This window comes from Scyliorhinus canicula, chromosome 1 (assembly GCF_902713615.1).
Source record: "Scyliorhinus canicula chromosome 1, sScyCan1.1, whole genome shotgun sequence".
Classification (NCBI taxonomy): domain Eukaryota; kingdom Metazoa; phylum Chordata; class Chondrichthyes; order Carcharhiniformes; family Scyliorhinidae; genus Scyliorhinus; species Scyliorhinus canicula.
This window is the reverse complement of record NC_052146.1, coordinates 302,371,070-302,387,340: the sequence shown is the minus strand read 5'-3', so window position 1 is coordinate 302,387,340 and position 16,271 is coordinate 302,371,070. Positions and strand designations below refer to the sequence as shown.

Below are 16,271 nucleotides of genomic sequence, written 5' to 3'. Positions count from 1 at the left end.
AAAGTATTGGGACGAAAAATGAAACCGGTACAATCAGCAGTGTTCTGCAAGGTAATATGTATTGTTTCAGATATGTTCCGAAAGCACAGTTACTCTAAATGGTATTACAGGACAGGGGAACGGGGGCAATATAGTCATGATGTTCCAAAGATCTGGATGATTGATTTAACGAGGGTTTAATCCCAGGGCAGTTGGAGAATTTTAACTCAATTATTATGGGCCAGGGTTTAGAGAACCCCAAAGTGTATCATAGAGTTCACCTGACCCACAATGTTTAATAGATTGTGGTATGGGGAGCACACGGCCCACTCTACAGGTGTGGTACAGCAGAAATGGAAAAGTATTTTTTAAAGCAAAACAATGTTTATTCTATGAACTCAAGTCAACCTTTTTAAAACATACAGTGAACATCTTAGCAACCATTAATTCAAATACAACCCCCAAAGACTACGACACTAAGTAATCCGTAAGCTGTCCTTTTAACATCCATAAGACTTAAAAAAGAACTTTTAGCAGAAGCACATCAGGTTAAAGTCACTACTGTTATTAGTTTTAAATCACCAGGATCGATTTACAGTCTTTAGATTACAGAGAGAGACTCTTATACCCCTTCTGGCTGTGACTGCAGCTATCCAGCTCTGAAAACGAAACTAAAACACACCCTGCAGCAAACAGCCTAAAACGAAAGCAAAAAGCTGACAGACAGCCCAGCTCCACCCACACTCTGAAATCATTGATAAACACCCATTTCTTAAAAGTACATTTCTTAAACACCCGTTTCTTAAAGGTACTCTCACATGACACAATTAATCAAACAAAATTTTTCACGGTCAGCAACAGTGACCATCAAAGAACCAGATTATTGTAAACATTCCTCTGGTTCACTAATGTCCTTAAGGGAAGGAAATCTGTCGAACTTACCCGGTCTGGCCTACATGTGGCTCCAGACCCATAGCAATGTCGCTGCCCTCTGAAATGGCCTAGCAATCGTTCAGTTATTTTCACAAAGGTGGATCACCACCACCTTCTCAGGAATAAATAGTGATGGCCAATCAATGCTGGGCAATAAGTAGAAATGACATTGTGTCCTGACCATGTTTTCTTTCCTATTCGCAGAGTCTTACCTCCAACTCTGAGTCTCCACTCTGAGATCCCACACTGAAGGCAGTCCCAGTGTAATTCATGGAGTCGACAGCGGAGATTCCAATGGCCAGGTTTGGGGTGGTGATACTGACTGACGGCCCGGTGAAGATCATCTTGACAGTCAAAGCGTCTACAGTCCTCAAAGCTCTGCACATAAAAGGAACATGTGTGTAAAATGTCATATGCATCACACAAGCTTGCTGCCCCCACATTGATTCTGTATACACCTCCCACTGCCTCAGGAAGGCAGGCAGCATTATCAGAGAACCCTCCCACCCAGGCTTTGCCCTCTTCCAGACCCTTCCATCAGGCAGGAGGTACAGAAGTCTAATGACCCGCACATCCGGACATAGGAACAGCTTCTTCCCCACAGCTACAAGACTCCTCAACGACTCCCCCTCGGACTGATCTGTTCCCTGTAAGAACACTATTCACGATGCCCTATGCTGGTCTGGCTCATGTATTTGCTTTGTTTGGCCCCTTGTTCCGCACTGTAACCAATCACTGCTTGTCGATGTACCATTTGTCAATGTACACTGTTGATTATTCTTTTTGTCTACTATGTACATACTGTGTACGTTCCCTCGGCCGCAGAAAAATACTTTTCACTGTACTTTGGTACTTGTGACAATAAATCAAATCAAATCAAATCAAATAAATAAATCAAATCAGGTTTGCACTGAAAGTTCAGCCTTGGCTCAGAAGGTAGCACTCTCCCCTTGTGAATTCACGCCGCATCCAGGGAATTCAGCATATGGACACTGTAAGTGCAGTATTGTGTGAGTGCTACACTATCAGAGGCACTGTCTTCCAGATGAGGGCCGGGATTCTCCGGTCCTGCAGCCAAGTTCTGATGCTGGCGTCAAAAGCGGCGCGAGCGACTCCGGCGTCTACTCAGGAATTCACCGCTTCCTAGGGGGCTAGTGTGGCGCCGGAGTGGCGTCCGCTGCACCGGCGCTCGAAAGCCGGCACGTACACAGTAGACAAAAAGAATCCTCCGCACCTTCAGGGGCTCGGCCGGCGCCGGGGTGGTTTGCGCTGCGCCGGCCAGTGGGGAAGGGGCTTGCCGCCACGCCAACCAGCGCAGAGGGGGCTCCGCTGGCAGTCGCGGGTTGGCGCATGCGCGAGAGCACCAGTGTGTGCTGGCGTCATCCCAGTGCATGCGCCGGGGGGGGTTCATCTCCACGTTGGCCATGACAAAGGACCACAGCGGCCGACGCGGAAGAATAGAGTGCCCCCACGGCACAGGCCCGCCCGCGGATCGGTGGGCTATGATCGCGGGCCAGGCCATCGTGGGGGCACCTCCTGAGGCCAGATTCCCCCGCACCCCTCCCCCCCGAGGACCCCGGAGGCCGCCCTCGCAGTTAGGTCCCGCCGGTAAGTACCTACTCTATGCCGGCGGGACCAGCCAAAAACGGGCGGCCACTCGGCCTATCGCGGGACGGAGAATCACCGGGGGGGCCTCTGCTTGCGGCCGCCATCTGGCGTGGCGCGATTCCCGCACCCGCCAAATCCCCGGCGCCGGAGAATTCGGCAGTCGGTGGGGCGGGATTCATGCCGCTCCCCCAGTGATTCTCCAACCCGGCGGGGTTCGTAGAATCCCGCCCCTTGTCTCACTGACGGTGACCATGATAACTATCCTCGATCATTATAAAAACCCATCCCGTTCACTAACATCCTTTAGGGAAGGAAATCTGCCACCCTTACCCGGTCTGGCCTACATGTGACTCCAGACCCACAGCAATGTGGTTGACTCTTAACTGCCCTCTGAAATGGCCCAGCGACTTCAATGGCAATTAGGGGTGGGCAGCGATTGCCAGAGACACACAGCCCATCAATGAATAAAGAAAACAAAATCCACAATAGGAAAGATAAGACAGGGATAACAATAGAGTTTGCTGGCCACATTTTCATGCCATATTTTCCAATATGTTCTCAAACAGCAGGGAAACAAACACACACACAAATTGAGCAAATACAGTCCCAGCCAAAGGGTACTCACACTTGGGAAGATGTGGCCAACGCTGTGTCGGAGCTTGAAAGGATATTGGACAGAACCGTCAGCACCGTTGATGCCAAGGTGGAGTTGATCTCCGAGACGATGACAATCTGCTCCAGAGTTTCCACCAGTTTGTCCACCTGTTCCCGAGTGAGATTCTTGTCCGCGGTAAAATCCAGAAGCTGATTGGCTACCTCAGCTGCATTGTCTGCAGGATGTTACAAGGAAAAGGTTCAGAGGAATTCTAGCGAAGCAGTATCATTGGAAAGTCTGTGCATGATTAATGGTCAATGTAACATCATGAGGAGTTTAGTGCATGATCATTAGTCAATGTAACACCATGGAACGGTCAGTACATGATAATTGGTCAGTGTAACATCATAGGAAGGTCAGTGCATGACCATTGGCCAATGTAACATTATAGGAAGCTCAGTGCGTGATCATTGGTCAATGTAACACCATGGGAAGCTCAGTGCGTGATCATTGGTCAATGTAACATCATGGGAAGGTCATTGCATGATCATTGGTCAATGTAACATCATAGGAAGGTCAGTGCGTAATCATTGGTCAATGTAACATCATAGGAAGGTCAGTGCGTGATAATTGGTCAATGTAACATCATAGGAAGGTCAGTGCGTGATCATTGGTCAATGTAACACCATGGGAAGGTCAGTGCGTGGCCATTGGCCAATGTAACACCATGGGAAGGTCAGTGCGTGATCATTGGTCAATGTAACACCATGGGAAGGTCAGTGCGTGATCATTGGTCAATGTAACACCATGGGAAGGTCAGTGCATGACCATTGGTCAATGTAACATCATGGGAAGGTCAGTGCATGATCATTGGTCAATGTAACATCATGGGAAGGTCAGTGCGTGATCATTGGTCAATGTAACACTATGGGAAGGTCAGTGCATGACCATTGGTCAATGTAACATCATGGGAAGGTCAGTGCATGATCATTGGTCAATGTAACATCATGGGAAGGTCAGTGCGTGATCATTGGTCAATGTAACACTATGGGAAGGTCAGTCCGTGATCATTGGTCAATGTAACATCATGGGAACGTCAGTGCATGACCATTGGTCAATGTAACATCATGGGAAGGTCAGTGCATGATCATTGGTCAATGTAACACCATGGGAAGGTCAGTGCATGATCATTGGTCAATGTAACACCATGGGAAGCTCAGTGCATGATCATTGGCCAATGTAACATCATGGGAAGGTCAGTGCATGACCATTGGTCAATGTAACACTATGGGAAGGTCAGTGCATGATCATTGGTCAATGTAACACTATGGGAAGTTCAGTGCGTGATTATTGGCCAATGTAACATCATGGGAAGGTCAGTGCATGATCATTGGTCAATGTAACAGCATGGGAAGCTCAGTGCATGATGATTGGTCAATGTAGAATCCTGGGAGGCCAGTTGATATAGAGCTCAGATGCACCTGGACCCATGCAACAAGGTGTGTGCAGATATATCTCCAAAGCTACGTAAGGTTTATCCATGTGAGTGCTTCAACATACAGTAATTATTCATGCACACTCATAGAACAATATGCACAATATTGTGTGTTCACAGATGTTGTACCTATAGGTACTTAGAGAACATTTGTGTACAACATATCTATGGAAACTTCAGCAGGAGTTTCAACCCCCACCCCCAGCGCGGTGTGTTTCCCTTCAGCAGGGGAGGGGGTTTGTCATGAGCAGCCAGTAGGATATTCCAGTCCCGCCGATACCTATGGTGTTTCGCGTGGTACACCAGTCCCGCAGGGGGGTAAACGGCCATGACTGGTTCATCTACCGCAGGACCGGCGGTGAGTATCAGGAGGCTATTCAACCATGGAAGCAGCACAGTATGGGCTGGACCCGTCCTCCTGCCCTGGTCAGTGGTAGCCCCTGGATAGCAATCAGGAGCTGAGTCCCTGGTTGAAGCACTTCCTCACCTCCCCAGCCAAATATTGGATCCAATTCTAATCAACAGGCGCACCGCACACCAGCAATCCAGCGGGGGATCTTTCAGCCCCTTAACGCTCTGAAGCAAACAGATCATTCCTTAAGAAGCCGAGGCCAATTACCTGCAGATACTAATGGAATGCTTTCTAAATCGCTGCTGTTTGTGCTCAAGGTCGGTACGAGCGAACAGTTTCTCAGGTCAGGTAGCTCCCAGAAAGACGTGTAATTCTGCATGTTTAACACACTGAAAAAACAAACAGAAGAACATTATTCCACCGTTGGAAATCAGTAAAACTAGGGCACAGGTACAAACAATAAACTGAAAAGGTTAATGGAACGTCTGTCTTCATCCCAAGGGGGCTGGGATACAGAGGGGCGGACGCCCTTTTACACCAAATATAAATCCCCAGTTAGATTGATTGTGGAGTAACAGTTCTCAGTTCTGGGTCCTGTGCCTTTGAAAGGACTTACTGGTCTTGATGTGGGTATAGTACAGGTTCACTAGAATGATACCAGAGCTAAAAGGGTTAAATTATAAAGAGAAGTTGGCTTGTATTTCCTCAATGTGGTAGCCGGGGCATTTCAAATGAACGGAGGATTTGACAGGACAGGTAGAGAGAAACTATTTCTTCTGGTGAGTGAAGTGTAAAATGAGCACCCTGTCCCCAGAAAGATGGGACGGGATTCTCCGACCCTCCGCACCGAAATCGCGCTCGGCATGGGGGCGGACAATTACCCAAAATAGGCCCCCACGCCTGCACGCGATTCTCCTGCGACCAGAGAATCACCGGCGACTGACGCGGCGCCGGTCAGGGGCCTTTGGAGAAGGCCCCCCCAGCCATTCTCCGCACTCGACGGGCCGAGTGTCCCGCCGGCGTGGTTCTAATGTGGTTCCACCCGGTGGGAATTCGGAGTCGCGGCTGATGTGGGCGTTTTTGGGGGGGGGGGGGGGGGGGGGCGGGGGGGGCGCGTGGGGATTGGACACCGGGTGGGGTCTCGATGACAGGCAGGCCCGCGATTGGGGGCAACCGATCGGCAGGCCATCGCGATCCAGGAGCGACCTATCTACTTCCGCACGGGCCCGCTGTGTGCCTCCGCCATGTTGACGGCGCCCGCACTAAGGTGGGCCGCCGCGCGCATGAGTGGACCCGCTTGCGGCCGCCGTGCACACGCACGGCCGTGCGCTCTGTCTAGCAGGGCCCCGCCAGCAGCCAGAGCTGAGGGATGCACGCCGGAGGCTTGCTAGTCCCCTGGAGTACGGGGAATCACCCCGGAATTTCGAGAAAAAAGTCCGGAGTGATTCTCGCCCATTTTCACGCGAGCGTGGGGACCTAGTCCCCCCCAAAGGGAGAATCCCGCCCCTGGTGCTGAGTAGGAAAGGTGGATAACATTCACAAGCCACTGAGTTTAGAAACTCACAACGCAAACCCTCCAGAGCCTGGCCAATTCTCTCTATCAGGTAGGATTTTTAGTTTGAGGTGTGAGTCTTGAAACTTATGTAATTGTTTAAATAATAGTGAGTTAAATAATAAAAGCTGTATTAAATTAGAGCTTGTATTGGGGACTGATTTATCGGTTGACACCAGCAGAGGGCAGCAACTGGTGAGGAAGGGGGAATTGATTGAAAATTTTAAAACTCTATTAGGTCAACGGCAACTTATCAACCTTTACCACCGAGAAGGACAAGGGCAGCGGATGCTTTGGAAGACCTTCGCTGTCGCTGGGTCAAAATCCTGGAACTCCCTCCCTCACAGCACTGTGATTTTACCCACACCAAATGGACTGTCAAGTTTCAAGGAGGCCGCTCACCACCACCTTCTCAAGGGCAATTAGGGATGGACGAGAAATGCTGGGCTAATCAGCAATGCCCACATCCCGGGAACAAATAAATAAAAATCGAAATGGGTATGGAGCACTTTGTGCAATTCTGGTCGCCACATTATTGGAAGGATGTGATGCACTGGAGGGGGTGCAGAGGGGAATCACCAGGATGTTGCCTGGGGTGGAATATTATGAAGAGAGGTTGGATAAGCTTGGGTTGTTTCCGCTGGAGCAGAGAAGGCCGAGGGGCGACCTGATCGAGGGGTACAGGATTCTGAGGGGCATGGACAGGGTGGGTAGGGAGCAGCTGTTCCCCTTAGTTGGAGGATCGGTTATGAGGGGACACAGGTTCAAGATCAGGGGCAGAAGGTTGAGGGGGAATTTAAGGAAAATATTTTTTACCCAGAAAGTGGTGAAGGTCTGGAACACACAGCCTGGGAGGTTGGTAGAGCCGGATTGCCTCACATCCTTTAAAAAGTACCTGGATGAGCACCTGGCACCTCATAACATTCAAGGCTATGGGCCAAGTGCTGGCAAATGGGATTAGATGGGCAGGTGTTTTTCATGTGTCAATGCAGGCTCGATGGGCCGAATGTCCTCTTCTACACTGTATTATTCTGTGATCCTGTGATATTCGGGATAGAGTTGATTGATTTTTGGGCATGAAGGGAATGATAGGGTATCGTGACAGTGCAGGAAGGAGGAGCTGGAGTAGAAGATCAAATTGTATTGAATGGCAGAGCAGGCTTGATGGTGCATAGAATCTACTCCCGCTCCTATTTCTCCTGTTGCTATGGAAATTAGACTATAATTCTGAATTCCTGGAGACTCCAAGGCAATCCTTGAGGATTGGACCCTCGAGATGGACTGGTACTTCTAACTCATCAGTTTGGGTTGAGGTGAAATGACAATGATTGTAATCCTCTACGCCATACTTACCCCAAAAACAGCAATAATTAGTGTTTAAGAATCTAATGAATTTACCACTTTCTGCTCGCGTATTGTTGTTGATTTGAGAGGCAAGGCAGATGTTGGGTGGCCCTTGGCCTGGTCTCTTTCCAAATATACAGACTCGGTTTTTCTTCCAACGAGCAGTTCACTGTGGACAAAGGACACAAACTTATATCCAACACGCAGGGAAATCAGTGGTTAAAACCATTAAAAGAAGGAACACAAGGAGTTACGTATGTGGAAAAGCCAAGGGATTTTTGTGTCCCTATACATAGATCATTAAAATAGGTTTAAAAAACAATCAAAAAGGCAACATTTATCTCAAGGAGATTGATATTCCGAAATTGAGGAAGTTACGATCCATGTGTATTTATTTTTTAACTCTCATGGGATGTGGGCATCATTGGCAAAGCTGGCATTTGCTGCCCATCCCTAATTGCCCTTGAACCGAGTGGTTTGCAAGACCATTTCGGAGGGGCAATTAACAGTCAACCACATTGCTGTGGGTCCAGAGTCACATGGCGGCAATTCAGGTCAGGACAGCCGATCTCCTGCTTGAAAGGACTGTGACCCAAATGGCACTGACCCTCGCTGCGGTCGCGAGTACTGAGACTAGCTTTATATTCCTGTATAATAAGCAAACTTAAAAATTTCACCAGCTGCTACAGAGGGACTTGACCATTAACCTGTGCCACGGGATCATTAGCTCAGTGGTATTACCGCTGCACCACCATCTCCCCCGAATGTGTACAGACCCTCGGTCAAAACCCCCGCCAGAACATCCAGAGGATACACTGGCCTTGTAGAGGAAACCGTGCAGAATTATGTCAGGGTCTAAAAGGGTTAAATTGTCGGGACAGTTTGCAGTAACCTTTGGTTTGTATCCCCCTTGATTTTAGAAGGCTGAGGGGTGATCTGAGCAAGGTATTTAAAATGATAGAGGTCGGATATTTAAATATTTTACCTCTGAGAGAGAATCCTGAACAAAAAGACACAATCTTAAAATTAAAGTTCGGTCTTTTTGGAGTGTAATCAGGACGTTTTCGGCGGGATTTTCCGAGCCTCCGCGCCGAAATCGCGATCGGGGCGGGGTCGGATAATGGGCCTTGACATCCAACTCCGGTGAGACGTCACTCCCGCGATTCTCCGGTCCCCGGAGAATCACCACGAATCGCGCACGGGTGGTCCACGCGGTGCAGGGAGGGGGCCATTGACAGAGCGCACCCCCCCCCCCCCCCCCCCACCCCCCGGCGATTCTCCGACGAAAACTGTCCGAGTTCCCGACAGCGTGGTTCTAATCACGTTTTGCCCGTCGGGAACGGCCAGTGGCGGCTGCGGAGTCAGTCCACGGCCACCCTGCTGGGTGGGGGGGGGGGGGGGGGCGGGGGGATCCTTCCCCGGGGGGGGGGGGGGGTGGGCCTCATGGACGGCCAAGCTAGCAATCGGGGGCCATCGATCCGCAGGCGCGCGCAATCACAGGGGGGCCTATATTTTCGTGGCCGGTGTGCAGTTCCGACCAGAGGTGCAGGGCCCCGTATCAGCAGCCAGAGCTGCGAGAAGTACTCCGGGATCCTGCTAGCCCCCTTCAGGGAGGAGACTCAGGTAGGAAACACCCGCGTTTTGACAATGGAGTGGGGACATAGCTCCATTATTGGAGAATCCCGCCCACTATTCCCAAACATAAAATAGTGGACATCTGGAACTGATAAGATTGTGTGGACTGAATCAAATGAACTTTTCAATGCTGAGACTGATACATGTTATTAAGTAATTGGCATCAATGGGTATGAGCCAAGGATGGGTAAATGGTGTTTAGGTACAAGTTAGCTCTGATTAAAATGAATGGCAGAACAGTTTAAAGGGACTGAGTGGTCTACTTTTATACCTCTTTTGTTATACTTTCAGTGTGTGTTTGCTTACACTATTGAACGTAACATGTGTTACTCAATCCAGCTGCTGATCAGGTTGTCGGTATCTTGATGAAAAAGACGTCCAGAAGTAATGAAAGGTTTATTGAGTAACTAAATTAACAATTGCCTGCGTTCTTTACTTTAAGATTAATACTAGTACAAAGGTTACAAGATCTAAATACAGTATCTATGTTTGACTACACAAATCACTCTGAGCTAAGTCTATGTGCTCCTCCTCTCATCACAGTCCAAGCAAAAGAAGAGAGAGGAACAGCCTGCGTCTGGCTTTTATACCCGTTAGTGCTGCCCTCTAGTGATCTTCTGATTACACATTAACCCCTTGTGTACATGCACATACAAAGATCACTACAGTGACCTATGTTCCTTTTTCAGCAATATCTCTGGATAGGACCGTGCAATACTACTTCAGGGCTCTGATCATTGTACTGAGACAACGTGAAGGATTCCAGTGAGATTTACATTTGACCCTTTCTCTCTATTTACCCCTGAATAGAATCCACATATAGCTACCTCTGAGCCCTTCTAACAAGTGACAGCCTGGTGTTTACCAATGCACATATGTTACCTAGAATTAGGATTACTCTAAACGTTACAGCTCGGAAACAGGCCATTCAGCACAACTGAATGGTCCATGCTGCCGTTTATGCTGCCTCTTCCCACTGTAATTCATCCAACAGCAGAATGTTCTGTACAAGGGTCACTTAGATCCGAAAAGTGAACTTTTTGTCTCTCTCCACAGGTGCTGCCAGTCCTGCTGAGTTTATCCAGCATTTACTGTTCGCATTTCAGATTTCCAACATCCGCAGTATTTTGCTTTCACCAAAATGTTCTAGTCCTTTCTTCCTCATATGTTTATCTAGCTTCTCTTTAAATTCATCTATGTTATTGATCTCAACCACGCCTGTGGTGGAGAGTTGGGTGGCACAGAAGCACAGTGGTTAGCACCTCTTACTCTTCTAAACTCCAATGGCTACAAATTTAACCTGTCAAGACTTTCCACATAAGATAACTTGCCCATTCCAGGTACTAGTCTGGGGAAACTTCTCTGAATCACGTCCAATGCATTTACATCCTTCCTTAAATAAGGAGACCAATACTGTACACAGTGCTCCAAATTTGGTCTCACTAACGCTCTGTACAACTGAAGCATAACCTCTTACTTTTGTATTCAATTTCCCACATCATAAACACCCACATTGTATTAGCTTTCTTGACTACTTGTGACACCTGTTGTAATGGACAATTTTAATACTTAATATTGAATAACTGCTTAATAGTGTGATTAACTAAAGCTGCAGGCGTTTGTGTGTGTGTGTGTGTGTGTGCAAGGTTAGAGAGAGTGAAACTGCAAAACTGATATCCCAGCTGTCTGAAGGTCGAGAAAGTAAAGTTAGGAGAAAAACAACTCCTTATATGGAATGGAGATTTACTTGTATCTTTTGAATGCATAAAGACTGAAGGTTGAGGCGCTCGGCTCGCTTTCCTCTCTCTCCTGTAGAGAGAGGAAGGTGTCCGCTGCAGAGTTAAGAAATAAACTAGCTTGCTCTTATTCATGACTGATTGTTTCTGAGTTTTCCTTTTTCCCACCATACTGTTTACTGACCTTTTCCCGTGAGCATGAGGACACTCAGATCCCTCTACACCTCGCCATTTTGATAATATGCTTACTTTTTCTCTTTCCCGCCAAAATAGACAATTTCACATTTTCCCACATTATACTCCATTTCTCAGATCTTTACCCAATCACTTAGCCTGCCTACATCCCTTTGTCGCCTCCTGATGTCCCCTTCACATCTTACTTTCCTACCTATTTGCCAGCAGCAAATTTAGCAACAATACCTGCTGTCTCTTCATCCAAGTGATGTATATAAATTGTGAAAATTTGAACCCCCCGCACTTATCCCTGTGGCACACCACTCGTTACATCCTGACAACCAGCCATGGCCCATTTATGCCTTCTCTTTAGCGTTGAATCTGTCCCGTTAATGTTCAGATACAGATTCAGGTTGGGTCTGGATTTGAAACGGATGGATTTTTATTCAGGGTAACGGCTGCTAATTCTGTTAGTATCTAGAAACCGAAGTGGGAAAAATTTTATTCTTTTGAGGGTTGGAGCTGGGACTCATTCAATCAGTGAGGGATTAGGGCTGCAAATCAGATTGATTCAATCTGTTAAGGATTGAATCTGACTGTACATTTGATTTGCTTCAGTAAAGGGTGACACAACACTGAGCATCTTCACACAGCAATGTCAGCAACAATCTTGGATTAATGAATTGAATTCACACGATTAGATAGGAAGGAGGGATATATCCGAATTATCTTCTGGAAGGAATTCTGCTGAATCCTGGAGAAGCAATGCACATCTACTGCAGAACAAAAAACCCTAAAGTTTTAGACAGAGCTGATGAAAACTGCTACTGACACTGGCAATAAATTCGATCGCAATTGTCAAGTGTGTGTCAGCATTGAAACAGGCCATTCAGCCCAACTGGTCTGTATCAGGGTTTATGCTCCATATCCCACCACTCTTCATTTCCTCTTGTCATCATCTCTCCCTCACCGCCTTCCCCCTCCCCACCCCGCACCCAACAACTCTTCACCTCCGCCCTGTCTTCACCTCATCTTCCCATCAGTCTATGTTTGTAGCCTCCCTTCAAATGCATCAGTGCTATTTGCCCCCACTACTCCCTTTGGAGTAAGTTCTACATTCTCGATTAATTTGCATCTTTCATAGCATTTCATAAAATTTACAGTGCACAAGTAGGCCAACCTGCACATCTTTGGACTGTGGGAGGAAACCCATGCACACACGGGGAGAACGTGCAGACTCCACACAGACAGTGACCCAGCCGGGAATCGAACCTGGGACCCTGGAGCTGTGAAGCAATTGTGCTACCGTGCAGCCCAATAAGGGATTATCTATGTCCTACACTATTAAACCCCTTCATTATCAACTGGGTCATTGATGGAACCATCAATTCACTAGACACGTGCTTTAAGATATGAACAGTGGTTTTAATCTACTTACAACAGAGCCAGCCTGTTCCGCGTTGAACTCTCGATGAACTGAACGACTGGCTCTGAGCATTGGTATTTATACAGCAGTCCAGGGGGAGGAGTCATGGGTGGAGCCCAGGTTGGAGCCCTGTACAAACTCCTAAGCATTCCCAGTGCTAATCCCCCTAGTGGTCGGGCAACGCAACTGCGCTTACAAATGCATGGTCTCATGTATATACAATACAGTACGAATTACGGAGTTACATTCACCACATTCATACCTTAGACCTTTTCTATTCGAGAAGGAATTGTTCAATTTTTTTCAAGATTTAATTTTAATATCTAATCGCGTTAACTCTTTCTTGGTAGAAGGCAACAGTTCGGCCCATCACATCGGTGCTGAATATTTTTTCACAAGAAACTACATGACCATGTTATTTCTAAGCGATTGTCACCTACCTACTGGTTGAACTTGAATGGAGTCTATGGAAAGATTATTTCCGATAATTGAAGATGTGTTTCTCAGTCTCTCTTGGACTATCCTCTCTTCTAGGTAAATGTTCTTGGTAATGTTGTAGTACAGAATGGCCAGGCAGTCATAGCTGAGGAAGAAATAATATATGAGAAATGGAGATGCTTTATGACTTGGGTTAGAATGCGCCTAAACAGGGATGGGACCTGGGATGAACAGGCATATTCACCTCTCATCTCATAGGGGCTGGTTTAGCACACTGGGCTAAATCACTGGCTTTTAAGGCAGGCCAGCAGCACGGTTCAATTCCCGTACCAGCCTACCCAAACAGGTGCTGGAATGTGGCGACTAGGGGCTTTCCACAGTAACTTCATTTGAAACCTACTTGTGACAATAAGCGATTTTCATTTTTCACTTCATCCTTCAATGCCATTTGATCAAAATTCTGCAACTTCCTTCCTAACAGCGCAGTGGGTGTACCTACACCTCAGGGACGGCAGCGGCTCAAGTAGGCAGCTCACCACCACCTTCTCAAAGGCAATTAGGGATGGGTAATAAATGCTGGCCCAGCCTGCGACGGCCATATCCCGCAAAGGAACAATCTAAAAGTAGAGAGCAAAGTATTGATTTCTTACCTTGTGCTTTCGACTGATCTCGAAATCCGATGTGCTGAAGTTTTGTTGCTTTCAAGAATCCTAAACAGTGAGAGAAAGAATTCTGGTTTGTGTGAGAAAAAAAAAGCTACTGATCAGAATGTACCGAATAAAAATAGATGGTTGGGTTTTCTGCAACAAATCAGCAGTCCAGTGCCATCCTGCAGATTAGCAATTTTATTGAATGTGGTATCTCTACTGTGAGATTTGAACTCCTACGTACATAAGCAGGCCATTCGTCCCCTCCCTTTGTGCCGTTCAGTAAGATTACGGCTGATCTGATATTGGCCTCAGCTCCACTTTCCCACCTGTTCCCAACGTCGAAGGTGATTGGCTGAACACTCCTCTAACCATGGCCGGGAAGTCAGCCACCATCTGTTGGCAACCTACCTGACCCCAGTATATCCTAACCTCCAGGTTATAGAGGCAGCTGTATATCCTTCACCGTCCTCCTTGTGCATTGGGTACCACGCCCTCACAAGGCACCAGCAACCATTGAACGTCCACTGGATTGGTTCACGATTATACTTGGCAAAGTAGTGCAGTGGTTTGTCGTTCTGCCATACGGCTGACCAGGAAACTCTCCTGCTCTTACCACCTGCAGTCAGGCGTACTGGAAGGACTTACAGGCTGATAACCAGCCAGTTTGGCCACGATAGGAACCCACCTTCACTGACCATCAAGCCTACATGTGGTACTTGAACCGGGAGCTTCTGGCCCAGAGGTAGGGACACTACCACAGCACCACAAGACCTCCCATTCCCTTCACTATAACGGTGACACAAGAATAAAGAGAATACTTAAAGAATGATCGTTCACTGGAACGTACATGTTCCTGTTGCCGTGCAGTTGGTGCCATTTTATACCATTTCATTTGATACTGGGGGATGTTAGTATTGGGGGATGGAGCATTTTCCAATTCAGGCAGCTAAAGCAAGGTGGAAGTCATGCCTCAGCCCCACCGCTGGAAGAGCATCTCACTCTGCGCCGATGTAACGGTGCCATTCACTTCCAATTACTGCCAAATCATTTGATCTTTTCGAATCAAGGGCCCATTGAGAACTCCGACATTACACTGTGAATCACTGCACCGTAACAAAGGCACCCATTGAAATTCCTCCATCATCCAGTTTGGGGGCACGCTCAACTAGGGCTGAGATGAGGAGAAATTGCTTCACTCAAAGGGTTGTGAATCTTTGGAATTCTCGACCGGAGAGGGTTGTGGTTGCTCCATCGTTGAGTAAGTCAAAGAGTGGGATAGACAGGTCTTTAGTTACTCAGAATTAATGGATACGGCGAGGGGACGGTGTGGTGTTCTTTGTGATTCTTGTTGTCAGGATGGATGTTGCAGTGTTCACAAAGACCACAGAAGCTAAGTTCATTAACAAAGCTTACATTTATTACACTCCTCATTAAAGCTCGACCACTTACTGCTATAGTAAACAATAATCTAGTAGTCTACAATCTACACTCAACTAACACTAGCCTCTACACTCTATCTATAACTGTACTCTGATCTCTTTCACTACTCCCATGCTCGCCTCTCCAGCCTTCTCCCCAAAGTTTGCGAGTCAGTGCTTTATATAGTCTGCATCTCGCTCCGCCTAGTGGTTAATTATGGTATGACATTAACTCTTATATTCTGAACATTTCCCATAATGTCACAGGCAGGAAAATGGAGGTTGAAGCCAAGATCAGCCATGATCGTATTGAATGGCAGAGCAGGCTTGATGGGCCGTATGTGCTGCTCCTATTTCTTGTGTTCTCGTGGTTAACAGGAGGCATTAACTCACAACTTTAACGGTATCTTTCCGCACGTGTTCAACCTTTGGTTTCATTTACAAAGAGTTGATCTCCTCACCTGACACTCTCCACATACACAGAGTAATTCCAGTTCTGAAAGGACTCAGTCAGCTGAAACATCAAAGGAAAAAAAACACACAGCCAATCAGTGCACAGGCCGATCCTTCAACAAAGGCCAAACTGGCACAAGCACGCCAACCTGTCATTTTCATCCTTTGCTCAGATAAGCAATAGTGCCAAAGAAAAACAGGTCAAAACAGCTGAGTCATGACATCCATTTGGACTCCCTGTACAGGAAATGGTTCCATGTTGTTCAGTTGGATAAGGGTTAAATTGTGTGAGGGAGTGAGAGGATAAACAATCGACCAGCGGAAAGGAACAGTCAAGGAAGATCGTTCCCCTCCAGTTGGAAGTGGAAGCCCTCCTGAGTATTACCTTTCCTAACTAAAGAGTGAAGAAGCCAATTGCAACAGAGGGAGACGGTGGCATATTGGTAATGTTACTGGGCTAATGGTTCAAATCCCAACGTAACA

General features: G+C 47.3%; 1 protein-coding gene across 8 annotated transcripts in view; it reads right to left on the bottom strand.

Annotated features, from left to right (window-relative positions):
• The window catches only part of adgrg6 (adhesion G protein-coupled receptor G6), a 138,108-nt gene that overhangs the window by 42,731 nt on the left and 79,106 nt on the right, over nucleotides 1-16,271 (bottom strand). For all 8 annotated transcript variants that reach the window (XM_038816609.1, XM_038816632.1, XM_038816624.1 and 5 more), the window contains 7 exons: nucleotides 15,797-15,849; nucleotides 13,918-13,977; nucleotides 13,270-13,412; nucleotides 7,913-8,027; nucleotides 5,230-5,351; nucleotides 3,146-3,350; nucleotides 1,125-1,290 (listed from right to left, as the gene is read on the bottom strand). In XM_038816609.1, the coding sequence (XP_038672537.1) occupies nucleotides 1,125-1,290; nucleotides 3,146-3,350; nucleotides 5,230-5,351; nucleotides 7,913-8,027; nucleotides 13,270-13,412; nucleotides 13,918-13,977; nucleotides 15,797-15,849 (864 nt within the window). The remainder of the gene's footprint in view (nucleotides 1-1,124; nucleotides 1,291-3,145; nucleotides 3,351-5,229; nucleotides 5,352-7,912; nucleotides 8,028-13,269; nucleotides 13,413-13,917; nucleotides 13,978-15,796; nucleotides 15,850-16,271) is intronic.